General features: G+C 34.2%; 1 protein-coding gene and 2 pseudogenes across 1 annotated transcript; 2 read left to right on the top strand and 1 right to left on the bottom strand.

Moving 5' to 3' along the window:
* The first annotated feature begins 3,999 nt into the window (after positions 1 to 3,999).
* Positions 4,000 to 5,499, top strand: LOC125854843 (ATP-dependent 6-phosphofructokinase 6-like). The gene has a single exon (XM_049534427.1). It carries the CDS (start codon positions 4,000 to 4,002, stop codon positions 5,497 to 5,499), a length of 1,500 nt encoding a protein of 499 aa, XP_049390384.1.
* A 10,410-nt stretch (positions 5,500 to 15,909) lies between these two features.
* Positions 15,910 to 17,443, bottom strand: LOC125854842 (F-box/LRR-repeat protein 13-like; annotated as a pseudogene).
* Positions 17,444 to 17,533: 90 nt separating this feature from the next.
* On the top strand, positions 17,534 to 18,560 carry LOC125854841 (F-box/LRR-repeat protein 13-like; annotated as a pseudogene).
* Positions 18,561 to 18,737: the final 177 nt, after the last annotated feature.

Here is an 18,737-nt window from a genome sequence, read left to right as displayed (position 1 = left end):
GTCTTTTGGATGATTTTCGTGATTTATGACTAGTGAAACATAATCAACATCATGGCTTCTTTCAAGTTTCTCTTTTAGAAATTGGAGTTGGTTAAGGTCAATAACCACAAGGCAATGGAATGGACCTCTTTTTGCAATTTCATTATATACTTGCTTATCTTTATGGTAAAAATAAATAAATACCCAAGTAGCTTTTTCTAAGTTTTTTACTTTGAAATTATTGTATAAAGTATATTTATGATCTCTTCCATCAATCCATTGTTATTGATAGTTCACATATACTACAATGATCACACAATATTTGAATTAACGTCTCTCTATAGAAGAAACATCCTTCGGAAGGAACAATCATTTGAGTCCTCAAAATCGTTCTGGATACCTACTAGAGTCTTTTTTCGAAAACTCCAAATATAATAATTCTTCTTAATTGGTAGCACAATCTGGGACGACTTTGTCATTCAAATTCTCTTACACTTTATTTCTTTCATTAATCAATTTTTATTTCAAATAGATTTTTCTAGCAAGGTATTTAACCAGACAATTACTTAAAATGTATTAGGGTGATTCTATGCTTTTCCACCGAGAAAAAGATATATAATACCTCTTTTCAGTTCCATTACTATCCAAAAAGTAGGGAGATTATTCATACAGGGTAAAAGTTAGACTTGAGAAAATTAAGAAGCGACACGTGACAGGAAGAATAAGTTAAAAGTAGTTGGGATAACATCAAATGATATATTCGTAATGTGAGTGGTAAGGGTAAACCTGACCATGAAAGACCCAAAGTCAAAACAATTATAATCAGTGTCATATCGACGAAGTTCATCTAACTAGAAAAAACAGGATCGAACACCAAACTATGACCAAATATGACAAGTTTCAGATAAGTTGGGGGTCCAATTGTTACGGAAGAACCTGAGAACTCCACCAATCGTTACATAATTGAAGTAAATGTGAGTTCGTGGACTTAGTGAGGAACTCAGGCTCATTCTATTTATATAACTTATTATTTCATGTCAATTTCATGTTTTTTATTTCTTTGTGNAACCTGAGAACTCCACCAATCGTTACATAACTGAAGTAAATGTGAGTTCGTGGACTTAGTGAAGAACTCATGCTCATTCTATTGATGTAACTTATTATTTCATGTCAATTCCATGTTTGTTATTTCTTTGTGTTATATATATATAATTTTTTAATTATACAAGTTACACTATACAAACCACATATTTAGGTAATTTAAATTCATATATTCAAAACTTTAGAATCTAATGATGGATATATTGTTGTTTACATGTATTTTTACATTTAAGATTTTTTAATCATGTTTTCGATATCTTGGGCATTGTACTTTTCTTCAATGATTAATGTATTTTTCCTGTGCCATTTCTAAAAATGAAAACCAAATTGAAAAGGGGAAAAAAGAGAAGGAATTGCAATCAAACCAAATTTGAACCCCATCACATTATTACTTGTAACTTTTATAAGTGAAAGCCCGGCCCAAAATTTCTTCTCATTTGTCTTTGAAAACTTTAATGGTAGCATGTGGAGAGAGAAGGCAAATGCAATAACAATCATTTAAATTTCCCTATTTAAAGAGGAGAAATGTTGACCATAGTAGTGTTCAGTTTTCAAACTTACTGATAAGACTTCTATTATTTTCACAAAAAGCATAAACAACACAAAATAAAATAATAGCATGATGCAGAGGTGGAATTGTTTCACTCTTCAACAGAGGTTTCAATTTCAAGCCATGAGTATGAAGAAAAATTTGTTGGAAGTACCACCCCGAATAGGTTATGTAGTGTGTGATCCGAATTAAATCGGCTCTCCAATGAAGGCTTCAGACACCAAATGAAAAACCATAAAAATAAAATAAAATTGGATGATTCTACTCCACTATTATAAACATAAGCCTCTTCTATCAGAAAATGCATGTTGGAAAACATATTCTCATCATAATATTGATTTTTTTTTAATTTTTTTGTGTGAAAATATTAATATTTTTTTAATGAACGTGAAAAGAGTTAAAATCGCTATTAAAATGAAACGGAGGGAATATTAATTAGCCTTTCTTTTTGTTAGAACCAGTATATATTAATTAGCCTTTCTTTTTGTTAGAACCAGTATCATCCATATTCTTCTTCAAAAGATATGAATGAATGTGGAAAAATGATGACCATGGGAAGTTGACATATAATTATGTAATGGGGAATCTTTTAATTGTCTATGTTTGATGTTTCTCTACATTTTCAAAAGGGTCCAAGTGACTTTGATTATTACTACTTGTATTTTCTGTCATTATTATGCCTAGCTAGGGCAATCTTATTATAACCACTTGATATACATCATATAAATAACATCTAATTAGCTTTCCTTATGGTTTTTCCTTTTTCTATATTCTATTTTGTGTTTTTTGGAACTTTACCAATAAACTAAAAAATTCTGCTTATTCTAGTGTAAAATAATATAAATTATGATTGCTTAGGCAGGTCTTTAGAAAGTGTTTGCCTTTTAGAGTGTATTTGGTATGAAGAAGAATGCCTTTGAATATATCTTTTTTTTTTAAAAAAAGATATTAAGTGATTTTCTTCTTCTTATTAGTATTATTATTTTTGGCAAGTATATAATTTTCTCAAAGAACATTGCGTTGCCTCCAAAATAGGTCTTGCAATGCGTGGGGTTCAAATATATATAATCAAGCTCTAATACAAATACCAAATATCAAGTGAAAGACCGATAAAAATAGAAATTGGACTAGTTTTGGAGGTGTTAGGGGTAGGGGTGGGAGGTTGGGGTGGCCAGGTGGGGTGTTGGGAATGGAGGGAGATAATCAACATGGAAATTAAAGTCATTTAAGGAACGTGTTTTTTTTCTCATTAGGAAGTTACTCCCCGGTTTCAAAAGAATTGAATTGTTTAGATATTTTTCATATGTCAAATTAACTCAATTGTTCAATCTTCAAAATTACTTTTAAAATATTCTTTCATTTTTACCCTTCATTTGGATTTTCTATGTGATGAGTTCAAGAAACTTTAATTGCTTTGAAAATTAATTATTCTAAAGATTAATTTGATAATAATCAGTAAAGGCAAAAATGGAAAGTAATGTCTAATTTATGTCCTAATCTTGTTTTCTTAAAGGGTGAAACACCCCAATAATTCAATTATTTTGAAATGAAGAGAGTATTATTTTAATTTCTAAGAAACTTATTTTTTCTGGTGAAAATATTTTGACTCACTAAATATAAAAAGTTGAAAAAAAATAATCTGAAAAATTGTTTTCCTAATTGTTAAACCAACTAGCTAACAACAGCCTCTCCTAATTGTTTACAAGTTTTAGTGATGTACTACAGCTTCAAGTTTATATGGTTGTTTTTGACAACTCATAGAGTAGATCATAGTCTTTTTACATGAGATTGGCTACATGCTAAATAGACTTATTTGTTTCTATTCTAACAAATGGTCGATAAAAAAACAAATTTGATGGACATAGATAGTGACCCTAATTAGATAGTAGCGCAATAAAAAAATAAAATTATGAACGATATTTAATAAAATACAAAAAAATATACTTGGGGTTTGAATATGTAATTCTCTTATATCAAGGAATTCTAAAAGAATATTATATATAAGTATAATTTTTGACGAATTGAATCCCTACATGAATAAGATAGATGAGATTTTTTTTTGCAACAAAATTCTTTAGGTGACGACATGGAAAATATGCACTTATATGCCATTCTACCGTGCATAAAAAAAACATTAGGTAACTTACCATAATGGATGTTGAAAATAATAATTCAAAGTTAGACTAAGAATTCTAGTTTATTTAGGATTTATTATTTGGTAATTTGTTTTCATATTGGAATACGTTTTCTAATCCTACCTTAATTTGGTTTATTAGTATTATAAATAGGCATGCTTTGTCACCTAGTTTCTTATAGTGAAATTAGAGTTTTTGAGTTTATAAACAAAATATTTTCCTTCAAATTGAATTATGGGATCATTGGTTGATAGTGTTGCAGTGCATAATTTGAAAAAGAAGATTGTGATGGGTGACAATGGTTATGTTCTTGAAGACGTTCCTCATTTGTCTGATTATATTCCTAGTCTTCCTACGTATCCTAATCCATTGAAGAAAAATCCTTCCTATTCAGTCGTTAATCAGTATTTTGTCGATAAAGATGATACAGTTGCTCAAAACATTGTTGTCCGCAAGAATAGTTCAAGAGGGATACATTTTCGTCGAGCTGGTCCTTCCCAAAACGTTTATTTTAAGCCGGATGATGTTAATGCATGTATTGTAACATGTGGAGGTTTATGCCCTGGTCTCAATACAGTTATCAGGGAATTAGTATGTGGCCTATACTCTATGTATGGTGTAAGAAGAGTGATGGGGATAGATGGAGGATATCGAGGTTTCTATTCCAAAAACACGATTCCTTTGACACCTAAGGTTGTGAATGATATCCATAAACGTGGTGGAACGATTCTTGGGTCATCTCGAGGAGGTCATGTTACAAAGAAAATAGTTGATAGCATTCAGGATCGGGGTATCAATCAGGTTTATATAATTGGAGGAGATGGAACACAGAAAGGAGCATCGGTGTTATTTGAGGAAATTACAAGGCGTGGTCTGAATGTTGCAGTTGTTGGAATACCCAAGACAATCGATAATGATATACCAGTTATTGACAAGTCTTTTGGTTTTGATTCCGCGGTTGAGGAAGCTCAACGTGCTATTAGTGCTGCTCATGTTGAAGCTACCAGTTTTGAGAATGGAATTGGGGTTGTGAAGTTAATGGGACGGAATAGTGGGTTCATAGCGATGTATGCTAGTCTTGCTACTCGAGATGTTGATTGTTGTTTGATTCCAGAATCTCATTACTATCTTGAAGGACGTGGTGGAGTGTTTGAGTATATAGAACAAAGGCTGAAAGAGAATGGACACATGGTTATAGCTGTAGCTGAAGGTGCCGGACAAGATGATGAGCAAGTTGATGTTGGTTTATGGATATCGAAAAAGATAAAGGAGCATTTTTCGAAAGAAAAGAAGATGATGATCAATCTTAAATATATAGATCCGACATACATGATTCGGGCTATTGCAAGTAATGCATCTGACAATGTGTATTGCACTCTTGTTGCTCAAAGCGCGGTACATGGAGCAATGGCTGGGTACACAGGCTTTACGGTTGGTCCTGTCAACAACACACATGCTTACATACCCTTTGATAGGATCACTGAGAAGCAAAACAAGGTTGACATTACGGACATGATGTGGGCGCAACTTCTATCTTCAACCAATCAACCTAGCTTCTTGTCAACAACGAGATCAGCCGATATAATTGAAGCTAACAAGGATGAAGAACCACTTATTCAATTATCAGATGGAGAAACAAATCAACCTAGCTTCTTGACAACCAGAGTTATAATCGAAGCAAACAAGAACGAAGAACCACCTACTCAATTGTCAGATGGAGAAACAAATCCTTGATAATTAGTAACTTTTTGAACATTATACATATATATAAATATATGGTCCCATGTAACAGTAGTTTGACAATTTGTGAGTGAATCCTACACTTTTGTAATCTCAATAAAATTGCTTTACTGAACGAAGCCAATAATACAACATTTATATATCAGATTTGTATAGTACATTGCATATAACTTGCATCCATTGCCTCATGTTTGTAAAATACCTTATAACCTGGAAATGTGTGCTTCATATTTTAAGCTTAGTCAAGTCTGAATTTATCAATATATCACCCACTGCAAACTTGTTTGCATATCTTCCATGAAAGATGTAGCTAATGCAGGGGAATAGAAAAGCAATTCCACATTATAACTGAGGAAATAATGTATGATTACATCTTTTGTTTGATTCGTCTGAAATATCTATACATGAGGCATAATTTAGATGCCTGAAACAATGACGAACGATGAGGGGTTTCAAAAATTAGTGTAACATTTGGTGAGAAATAGTTTCTATTTTGCCTTTGTTTCAATAGAGCTACCGTTCTGGTTTTTTTGTTGAACATGATTATGGAGCAATGTAGAGAAAATTGCAAAAGTGACAGGTGCTATTGGAGTCCAAGTATGTTTCTGTTGATATTAGCATGTGCCTTAAACGTATATATCTATTTGTTCAACTTAAACGTAATTCTGTCTTGTTCAGCGACAAAGGACACATACACAACATGCATTCTCTCTAAAAGGTGGCGTTATCTCTGGACTTCCATTCATAACTTCAGTTTTGCTAATACAAATTACCGAGAAAATTTCACATCTTTTGTTAACTATATACTCCCTCCGTCCCTATTTACTTGTCCATATTTCCTTTTTTGGTTGTCCCTATTTAGTTGTCCATTTTGACAAATCAAGAAAGGACAACAAATTTTTTCCTATTATACCCTTATTTACACTTCTTGAAAATTGTAAAAGTGTATGTTGTTTCCCTCCAATTTATTTCACTTTAATTCAAATAAGTGGTTGTAATTTTGAAGTGAAAAGTTGTCATAAGGGTAAAATTGTAACTTCACTGTGCTAATCATTGTTGCCTTAATCTGTGTGCCATTTCTAAAGTGGACAACTAAAAAGGGACGGAGGGAGTATTATCTCGTTCTGTTTCTCCCAAAATACAAAAATTCGAACTCGACTACAGTTATTGCGATGTTGAAAGCCGCTGGCAAATCACCGACTGGCTTAATTTTGCTGCTACTAGAAAAGTGGAACATCTTCCACTCTGGTCTACAGATTTAATCACTTCCCCTTTCCCATTGCCTCAATCTTTCTGCGAATGTTCGTCACTGATAACATTAGCAATAGTTTTGGGTCGTTTTAACTTTGATGACACAGTCATAGCCTGGAAGTCTTTAAAGAGCCTAAAATTGGGGAATTTTCTTATAGATGATTACAAAATTGCAAAAATATTGTCAGGCTGTCCTGTATTGGAAGATATGGAATTACATGATTTAGTTGTGATTAATGGTCCTCATCGCTTGGAATTTATGTCTTCAAAGTTAAAGACACTGAAGCTGAATGGTCAATGGTTGATTAATGATGGAAGTCTTCGTTGTGTGGAAATTTTTGCCCCGTACATTCAGCATTTGGAAATTTCAGGAGGTCTTTATGATCTCAAGTGTATTCTCCTAGATGTGTCTGCTGTGGTTACTGCGAAGCTTACTTTCAACATTATGTGTATCATGTTGAGGAACGAGCTAAATGTACAACTATTAGTTAGTTAGAAGTTGGTTAGAATAAATTAACAGACTATGAGTCATCAGTTAGTTAGTTAGGAATTGTCAGTATTATATTCACTAATCCTTTTCTGTATAAATAGAATAGCTTGTAACAAATTTATTCATTCAATACAATCTTCTCTTTCACAAATCTTAACATGGTATCAAAGCTTGGAGGGCGATTCTAGGGATTTATCAGGTATTGAAGATAGATCTAGAGATTCTGCCAGAATTGTTTCAGGATGGCGATCGAAGATGGATTAACGGGAGTATCTACTGACAGAGCTTTAGCATAGCGTGACAATGGTGGAAATGGAAGTCTTGTGACAATTGATCCCAATCATCCACTTTATTTGAGTTCATCTGATGTGCCTGGAGCTCTCTCTGTTGGAATTCAGCTGACAGGGATGGAGAATTACACATTATGGAGTCGCGCTATGGAGATTGCTCTGCTTGGACGAAACAAACTGGGATTCATTGATGGTTCTGTCTTACGAAGTGATTTCGATGGACCTTTGAAGAAAATTTGGGATCGATGCAATGCGATTGTGATCACTTGGCTTTCCTGCAACGTAAGTAAAGATCTGCTCAGTGGCATTCTCTATTCATCAAGTGCAAATCAGGTATGGCTTGATCTCAAGGAACGATTTGACAAAATCAATGGATCTAGGCTTTCTCAATTGCATAGAAACATCTTCACTCGCACGCAAGGAACTTTGACTGTGTCTGCTTATTTTACTAAATTGAAGAGTCTATGGGATGAGTATGATTCAATCTTACCTCCACCTAGTTGTGACTGTCATAAGGCAAAGGACTATGTAGAACAGATGCAGTATCAGAAGTTACTGCAATTCCTAATGGGCTTGAATGAAAGTTATTCGCAGGCGAGAGACCATATTCTGATGATGTCTTGCCTCCCTAATGTGAATCAAGCATATGCCTTAATCATACAGGATGAAAGTCAGAAAGGTATTGCTGGTTCTATTCATGAAGGAATGGAATCCTTAGCTATGTACTCTAGTAGGGCTGCTAGGCCTCCACAATTTAACAACAACAGACAGCCATATCCTAGAAGGAACTTGTATTGTGATTTTTGCAATATGAAGGGGCATGTTAGGGCAGACTGTAACAAACTAAAGAAGTGTGATAACTGTAATGCAACTGGTCATGTGAAGGATAATTGCTATTTGCTTATTGGATATCCTGATAACTTCAAGGGTAAGAAGAAGGTCAATACAGTAATGGGGGATTGTATTAACCCACAAAGACAAATGCCGAATATGCAGGATCATGTGGACTGGAAAGCACACACAGTTATGGGAGAACAGTCACCAGGAGGAAATCAAGGAGGAAATCACGTCACACAAGAACAGTTACTAAAAATGATGCAGAATTCATCACCAACACAGCTTGCTCAGATATTCAATGTGTTGAATGAGAATAACCAGATGATGGAAGATCCACATAAAGGTTCTTATATGGCAGGTAATCCTACTTCTTCTTCCATTTCTTCCTTGAAATGGATTATAGATACTGGGGCAACTGACCATATGGTTCATGACCACACTCACTTTCATTCTAAGACTATAATGGGAAGCTTAGGAAAAGTGGAATTACCTACAGGTGCATCAGCTATAGTGTCTCATGTTGGTAGTCTGAAGATAAATGAAAATGACCTAATCACAAATGTGTTGTGTATACCAACATTTAAGTTTAATCTCTTGTCTGTCTCCAAACTGACAAAAGAATTGAATTGTAGTGTTGTGTTTTATCCTACATACTGTGTGTTTTAGGACCTCTTGTCTGGGAAGGTCAAGGGGATTGGTGATGTAGAGGATGGACTGTATGTACTGAATTGGAAGGCAGATCAACAGCAGGCAAGGATTCAAACAATGTCTGCAGTTAGAACAGATCCAGCTCTTTGGCATAAGAGATTAGGACATGTTCCCATGGGAGTAATAAGGAAAATAAAAGAATTTACTTGTAGTAGTTTTAACATTGATCAGTGTCTCATTTGTCCACAAGCTAGGCAGACTAGAGTCTCATTTCCTGTAAGTCACACTGTCGTAGATGAGGTCTTTGACTTGGTACATATGGATGTTTGGGGTCCATATAAGGTTTCTACATATAATGGAATGAAATACTTCCTTACTTTAGTTGATGATAAATCTAGATGGACATGGACATTTTTACTGGCAATAAAGTCTGATGTAATTGTTGTATTGAGACGGTTTTTGTTGATGATAAAGAACCAATTTGATAAATGTGTCAAAGTTTTCAGATCTGATAATGGAGGTGAATTTTTGAATTCTACTTGTCATGATTTGTTTATAATGCATGGTATTATTCATCAAAGGTCCTGCCCATACACTCCACAACAAAATGGTGTGGTGGAAAGGAAACATAGACACTTGTTGGAAGTTGCAAGAGCTATTAAATTTCAAGGTTGTTTACCTAATAGATTTTGGGGAGATTGTGTGGAAGCTGCCACTTATATCATTAACAGAGTTCCTCTGTCTGTGCTTGGACATAAGTCTCCATATGAGCTGTTATATCACAAGCCACCTTCTTTAGTTCACATGAGAGTGATTGGTTGTTTGGCATTTGCTACAAGTCACAGAAGGGATGATAAATTTGCACCTAAGCCAGAGAAGCAGTGCTATTAGGATATGTTGTTAGTCAAAAAGGATACAAGTTATTAGATGTTGAGTCCAGACTTGTTTTTGTCAGCAGAGATGTTCTTTTCTTTGAAGATAAATTTCCATTTCAAGCACCAGGGTTAGTTGAAGCAGATGATTATGGACCTATTATGTCTTCCCATACAGAGGATGAACTTACACCATGTGTTGTTTTCCAGAATGTAGTACAAAATGGTACTGCAAATAGGGATGATGAGAATACAGATCCTAGTCCACTTATAGTTAATGAGCATGCTGATCTTAGTCCGTGTGCAACCACTGAGCAGCCCGACACAACAACACATGATCATCATTCTCTGGATCAAAATCAGGTTTCATCAGTACAACCTGTTGTTGTTCCTTCACCTACTATAACTAGGAAATCTAGCAGGCATGCTAAGCCTCCCATCTGGCACACAGACTACGTACTGACAAAGCAGAAGACTACGTCTGGCAATTGCTCTTATTCTATTGCTAATGTAGTAGATTATCACAGCATCTCACCAGCATATAGGAGTTATGTGACCAAGTTCTCTCAGGAAAGAGAACCACTTTCCTATCAGGAAGCTCTACAAGATTCTAGGTGGATTTTGGCCATGAAAGATGAGATACATGCACTGGAAACTAATCATACATGGGAGATTGTTCAGCTGCCTAAGGATAAGAGGGCAATAGGATGCAAATGGGTTTACAAAATCAAGTATAAGTCTGATGGTAAGGTCGATAGGTTCAAAGCTAGGTTGGTAGCCAAGGGTTACAATCAAAAGGAAGGGCTGGACTATCAAGAGACTTTCTCACCTGTAGTAAAAATGGGAACTATCAGGGCTGTCATAAGTCTAGCAGCTGCACAACATTGGGAAGTCCATCAGATGGATGTGTTCAATGCATTTCTTCAAGGAGATTTGAATGATGAAGTATACATGGAATTACCACCAGGATTTGTTCACCAAGGGGAGAAAGGGACAGTGTGCAAGCTCATCAAATCACTTTATGGGCTCAAACAGGCCAGCAGGCAATGGAACATTAAATTGACCACATCACTAGTTGATTCTGGTTTTCAGCAGAGTCACTATGATTACTCATTATTCACCAAGCACAAAGGAGAGAGTTAAGTGATGGTATTGATATATGTTGATGATTTACTTATTACAGGGAATGATCACAAGTTGATATTAGAAACAAAAGATATTCTCAAGAACAAGTTCAAGATTAAAGACTTGGGTGATTTGAGTTATTTTTTGGGTATTGAATTTGCCAGAAGTGAATCAGGGATACTTATGCATCAAAGGAAATATTGTCTTGAGTTAATCTCAGACATGGGCTTGTCCAATTCAAAACCAGTTGGAGCTCCTGTTGAGCTGAACCAAAAGCTCACAACTGCAGAATTTGACTTACATTTTCCTACTGAATCTGGAGATGATAGGGTCCTGGATGATCCTAGTGTGTATCAGAAGTTAGTAGGAAGGCTGCTTTACCTAACAATAACACGACCGGACATAGCTTTTGCAGTGCAGCTCCTGAGTCAGTTCATGCACAATCCCAAAGCATCTCATATGGAAGCAGCAATAAGGGTGGTAAGATATATCAAGCAGGCACCAGGATTGGGTATACTTATGGCAGCCAACGCAACTGATCAGTTAATTGCATACTGTGATGCAGATTGGGCTGCATGCCCAAACAACAGGAAATCAATCACCGGTTACATGGTTACATATGGAGGTTCCTTAATCTCATGGAAGTCAAAGAAACAGGATACGATCTCAAGAAGTTCAGCTGAATCTGAGTATAGGAGTTTGGCTTCAACTGTTGCAGAACTTATATGGTTGATTGGTCTTTTTAAGGAGTTGGGGGTACAACTAAACCTGCCAGTGCCTATATATAGTGACAGTAAATCTGCCATACAGATTGCTGCCAACCCAGTCTTTCATGAACGAACTAAACATATAGATATTGATTGTCATTTTATAAGGGAAAAGGTTCAACTAGGACTGGTTCAACCCCTATATCTGAAGACCACAGAACAACCTGCAGATTTGTTCACCAAAGGACTCACTCATCCACAACACACATATTTGCTTACCAAGCTAGGAATGAAGAATGTGTTTCATACTCCTAGCTTGAGGGAGGATGTTAAATGTACAGCTATTAGTTAGTTAGAAGTTGGTTAGAATAAATTAACAGACTATGAGTCATCAGTTAGTTAGTTAGGAATTGTCAGTATTATATTCCCTAATCTTTTTCTGTATAAATAGTATAGCTTGTAACAGAACTATTCATTTAATACAATCTTCTTCTTCACAAATCATAACAGTTTCAGCCCATTAAGACCGTAAGGGCCCACGTCCGGTAAGGTTCGGACCGGAAGCCACCCATATATTAGTAGGATGGGCAGATTCGGATTCACCCACAGGCCGGTAAGACCAGCCAGGTAAGACGGTAGGCGGCCTATCGGTGTACCGACCCGGTAATAAAAACAAATTTATCCTCTTAACAGTTGCATATTTCTTGCATGCATGCACGTATCCCTGTGTTTTGGGATTCCATGTTTCATATTGACTTTTTAAAATTCACGATTCAAATATTGAGTATCAAACTTTTGAATTTTGATAGTAGATTTAGATATGATATATTTTTTTAAAAAAATGAAATAGAATTTACATGTAGTTAGAAATTAGGTAGAAAGTACTATAAGTCATATTAATTGTCAATTTAAAATATTTAAAAAGATGTAAGAAAAAGTTGTAGTTAAATTAAAAAAGAATTATTTGACTCTAGAAATTCAAAGTGTGTCACATAAATTGAGATGGATGAAATATATTAAAAGTCAGTACATAGATGTTGTGAATTTGTTATGTGACTTGACTATTTCAAAGCCACCTTGGGAGTTAGGACAATTGCCATCCTTCGGAATAATTCAGATATATCGTTACCATCTTAAAGTCCACTTTTGTTTGGGTTTTGGGTTGTGGGTTTTGAAGAAGCATTTTATAATTACTTCTAAATTGTAAATACTTCAACATGTGTTTAATTCAATGCATGTGATGCATGCATGTTATTAACTTTGTGTGATATTTCTTAAACCCATATACATAGTAGTCTATAATTCCCTATAGACTCTCCCAAAATAATCCATATGAGTACAACATATTAAATAAGGGGAACTATATAAATGGACCATAAAATACAAAATAATTATAATTTTATAGTTCAGTCTAAACGAATTCGCAAATACTTATTGATCCAAAATAAATTATAGCACATACTTCTATTTAATTTAAGCCAAATTTCCCTTCAACCCCCTTTAAATTTAGGGAAAATTGTATAAAATAGCAAACTATTAATTCAAATTAAATGTTATAACTACAGTTTCATTTACTTGTAATCCGTAGCAAACACTTGTCATTCGTCTCTCTCCCCAGAGGATCTCGCTCACCTTTCTCCCTCACCTCTCTCACTTTATACAAACACAAATGTATAAATTGTGTTTGTGTTTGTATAAAGCGAGAGAAAACTGTATATACAAATACAAAATACATATATTTTCGTCCTATACACTTATAATTATACAAATACAGATATTTTCCTACCACTTCTCTTTTGTCTTTCTCGCTTTATACAAACACAAATTATACAATTTACAATGCATAATGTATGTTGTATAAAGCAAGTGAGAGAAAGATTTGATATACAAATGTTTTATTTCGATTCAATTGTATACAAATTCAAAGTTTATGCAGATATACAAAACAATCATTGATACATATACATAGTAGTTATATATATACAATTATCTAACTAATATACATACACAATCGGTGCGCTTTTATACAAACGAATTAATGTCTGCCTGCGATTTATACAAATTTGATGCTCCATAGCAAACATAAAATTTGTTATGGAGCGCAATTATGCAAATTATAGCTATAGCATACAAATATGATTTTTATGTTTGCTAAACTTAAAATTTACTCTTAAATTTAGGCTCAATTTCGCCCCTCAGCCTTTTAAAATTTAGGCCCAACTCACTCCAATCCAAAAATTGTCCTATTATTAATTATTTTTGTTCTTTCTCATTAATTAATTTTATTTTTTCTTTTATTCTTTTCTCATTTTGTTATTTTTATTCTTTATTCATAGTAAATATCTCTCTCTCTCTCTATATATATATATATACTGATTTAATATCAGTTAAGCAAAATTATCAGTTGGGCAAATATTATAATTATTTAGTGGGCATCAATGTAAGGGGTATACATTTGTAATTAATTTATATTTATGAAACATTTGCATATTTTTCTATTAAACAAGCTCATCACCCATAAAAAAAAAATAGGGAAAAGGGTCAAAAATGCCCTTCAACTTTGTTTTATTGGTTGAGTAATCTCTTGCCGTTAAAATGAAGTTAGTTTTACCCCTACCTTTACTAATTTCACCATATGTATCTCTCATTTGACGAAAAACCTCAAATCAAAATAAATTACCCGAAAATGAAAAAAAAACCATCATCCCTGTTCTAACCCGCACCCGACCCAACAAACAAGTAACCCAAACAAATATATCATTTTAAATCATCTAAATCAACTACTAACCCTACAAATTCAAATCAATCTCCAAGGAACTCCAAAAATAAGAAAATCTAAAGAAGATGAAATTTATTTCACTTGCTGCGGATGGAAGATTTTTTTTATTATTATTTGAGGAACAAATTCCCATTGTTGCATTCAAAATTTTAACCATTACAACAAATTCCGTAACACATGAACACTTAATCATTGACTTGCAATTGCCACTGTTAATATTCACAAATTGGACCTAATCACCTAAAATTGCTGCATGTTTAGAACATAGTATTTATGGAACTATAGTTATCTTAAACAGAAATACTAAGATCATCCAATTCGCTAAATTCACGTAACAAAAAACTGTAATTGTCAACAACAGGAACGCCCAATTTCTGCAAAAATCTAACTTCTTTATCACCTGAAATTTGTATCCACATTTCTTCATCACTTTCTTCAACCCCATTTCATGAATCCAAGGTTTGTGCATCCACTTGATCACTAGAAGAAGAACCAAGTTCAGATTTTGCAGAAATACCCTTTTCCACATTTGCATTTATAGCCTTCTTCAATTGCTCATCCACCATTAATATTGGCTCACAAGAATATATGTTGTTGCAAATGTATGAAGTTTTTATGGAGTAAAGAGATGAATTTTTATTATTTTTATTTAGGGAGGAAGAAGATGAAGAAGAAATTGATTTTGTGATTTAATTTGTCATGAGTTTTGGTTTGTGGGTTGGATTCGAATTTGGATAAAAAAGATGAAATCGGGTAATTTCAATTGAAATTGGTTAATTTGAGTCAATTTGGGACTTTCCGTCAAATGAGGGGTACATATATATGGTGAAATTAGTAACAGTAGGGGTAAAACTAACTTCATTTTAACGGCAACGGCTTAGTCAACCAATAAAACAAAGTTGAGGAATATTTTTGACCATTTTCCCAAAAAAATATAGTCAGCTTAGAATAAATATATTCCAACTTGAAATAGTACTATATCTACCTAATGTTTTTGACAGAATTGTTCCTAATTCATTCGTAATTAATTCTAATGCATATATAGTGTAATATTGCCAAAAATTGGGTCCAGAGAGCACTAGGTAAATGGGAAGAGGAAGGTCGCAAAACGTTACTTTTCAGTGTTTGTAACACAACAATTGTCAAGTACTCCATGTGATTGCATATGTTGGATAGTTATCTGAATTAATTAGTCTTATTTTCCCAACATGACCAAATTTGGAAGAAATAACTAACTTTCATTGAAGTCAAAAATAACAATTAAAACTCTTTACTTTCTATTAACTTCATCATTAAGGTACACAGTGACAATATTGACATTAATTCAAATCACTCAGCTTATAAATATCACTCTAAACTAAGTACTTCAATTCCTCATTACCTCAATTTGATCATTCCAAAAGTTTTACTTTGTAGCAATTTCTCCTTTACAAAATGAGTCCCTTAGCAATTTTCTTCCTCTTCTNATGGTTATGTTGAGTATCTTCACATGAGGCGAGGCTCGTAACAGGATAGCTGCTCTATAGAAATAAGACTCTGTGATATGTCAATTCAGAGTTAGACACTTGCATTTCAATTCTGAAAGCAACATCTTATCAAACTGCATCAGTACCTGAGGTGGTAATCCCAATAAAGTGAACGATTGAGAAACCAAGAACAAATGAAAGGAAGAAAATTATTGTGTAGACAGATAATGTGATGGAAAATCTGACCATCTAACAATGTAGCTGAATGGTAGAAGAAGTACCCGACTTTAGAAAGTTGACAGAAAGACTGCAAAAAGTCAGGAGAGTTTTGTATTCACATCAATAGTCTTTGTAAAAAGTGTAAAAGTTCTCAAATTGTGTTATATTCTTAGCGTTTTCTCTTTTTGATATCTATATACTAGAAAGCAAATAAGGTGAACAAACCTCGATGAAGCAAGTCCCAATCGTTAACTCAGTTGCATTGCTCAAATTTTGAAGATAATCTTCGATGAGTGTCCTTATAACTTGATGCCCATCAGGACCTTGATCAAACCAAGTCCAATTCATGTGGAAAGTAAGCTTAACACTGACCACATATGATACATTTACTAGCCTATACCTGAGATCATACATATATCCGGAGATCTCCAAATGTTGAATATATGGGGCAAAAATATCCAAAGAGAGATCATCAGAGTTATAGTACGACAAATGATTTTCAAACTTAAGCCTCTTTAAATTTGAAGAACTAATTTCCATATGACGAAATCTGAAGAATTCAAGAAATTCGAGGATTTCCTAAGCTGGACAACTTGAGAGTATGTTTACAATTATGTCATCCTCTAAGGTTATGTCATTCAACCGTAGGGTCTTGAAAGACTTCCAATCTATGAAAATTTCCTTATCAAGTGTACAACACGTGAGATCCAATGTTATCAAGGAAGAACACTTGTAGATAGTGTCAGACAAGTCAATGGAGTCATTCTCATATGAATCTGACAACAATACATCATTTTCAACATTCTTTTCAACAACAGTAGCAAGCCATCGGAAGATTGGGAACAATAATTTATTTTTATTTTCTCCTCTTCAATAGGAACCCATCGATTGATTGTGAAATTTACTATGTTATCAACAAATCCAATTCGTTGCTCGTATTTGGTAGGTGGGTGAAATTCAAATGGAAGTTTTTAATTTTGGAACAAGTAGAATGATCTAATACATAATCGACAAAGGATATAAAGTTTTTCCTTTGCGATTTAACTTTACAAGAGAAAAAGAAGTTATCAATATACAACCATAGATGCTCCCACCTTTTTGAGAGAACAAATGTTGTGAAGGCATCTTTCGTTGGCAAAAGTGAGAATTTGAATAAGAAGAGAATTCGGCAACTTACTGATTCAACTTCGATCTTCAACTTTTTTTCATTTGCTTATTAGTCTCTTCAACTCTTTTGCAAGGCCATAGATCCATCTTTTGCTTTGTATGTACCTTTCTGCACCCAAAAGATGGATCTACGGCCTTGCAAAAGGGTTGAAGAGTCAAATAAGCAAATGAAAAAAAATTGAAGATCGAAGTCGAATCAGTAAGTTGCTGGATTCTCTTCTTATTCAGATTCTCTCACTTTTGCCAATGAAAGATGCCTTCACAGCATTTTTTCTCTCAAAAATATGGAAGCATCTATTGCCTTCAATTGATAACTTCTTTTTCTCTTGTAAAGATAAATCGCAAAGGAAAAACTTTATATCCTTTGTCGATCATGTATTAGATCATTCTACTTGTTCCAAAATTAAAAACTTTCATTTGAATTTCACCCACATGTCCAAATACGAGCAACGAATTGGATTTGTTGATAACATAGTAGATTTCACAATCAGCCGATGGGTTCCTACTGAAGAGGAGAAAATAAATTATTGTTCCCAATCTCCCGATGGCTTGCTACTGTTGTTGAAAAGAATGTTGAAAATATTGTATTGTTGTCAGATTCATATGAGAATTACTCCATTGACTTGCCCGACACTATCTACAAGTGTTGTTCCTTGATAACATTGGATCTCACGTGTTGTACACTTGATAAGGAAATTGTCATAGATTGGAGGTCTTTAAGGACCCTACGGTTGAATGACATAACCGTAGATGATGACATAATTGTAAACATACTCTCAGGTTGTCCTGCTTTGGAAATCCTCGAATTCTCCGGATTCCATCATTTGGAAATCAATTCTTCAAATTTAAAGAGGTTTAAGTTCTAAGTCGTAAGATGATGACCTGTCTTTGAATATTTTTTGCCCCACATATTTAGCATTTGGAGATCTCCGAAGATATGTATGATCTCGGGTGTAGGCTAGTAAATGTATCCTTTATGGTCAGTGCTAAGCTTACTTTCCGAATGAGTTGTTCTTGGATTGCTTAAGGTACTTATAGTGCTAGTGCCATGTTTCGTTCTGAAGAACATCGAGTTATAAGGAGACCATCGAAGATAATCTTCAAAAGTTGAGCAATGTAACCGAGTTAACGATTGGGACTTGGTTCACTGAGGTTTGTTTTGTCATGAAGACCTTATTTTCTTTTTGGTATATAGGTAACATAAAGAGACAGCACCCCCTTTAAAATATAACACAATTTCGAGAAATTTTACACATTATACAAACACTACTGGTGTTAATACAAAACTCTCTGGACTTTTTGCAATCTTTCGGTCAACTTTCTAAAGTCGGGTACTTCTTCTACTATCCAGCTACATTGTTAGATGGTCAGATTTGGCTTA

The sequence above is a fragment of the Solanum stenotomum genome, chromosome 2, assembly GCF_019186545.1.
Source record: "Solanum stenotomum isolate F172 chromosome 2, ASM1918654v1, whole genome shotgun sequence".
NCBI classification, from domain to species: domain Eukaryota; kingdom Viridiplantae; phylum Streptophyta; class Magnoliopsida; order Solanales; family Solanaceae; genus Solanum; species Solanum stenotomum.
This window is presented reverse-complemented; position numbering and strand designations above follow the sequence as displayed.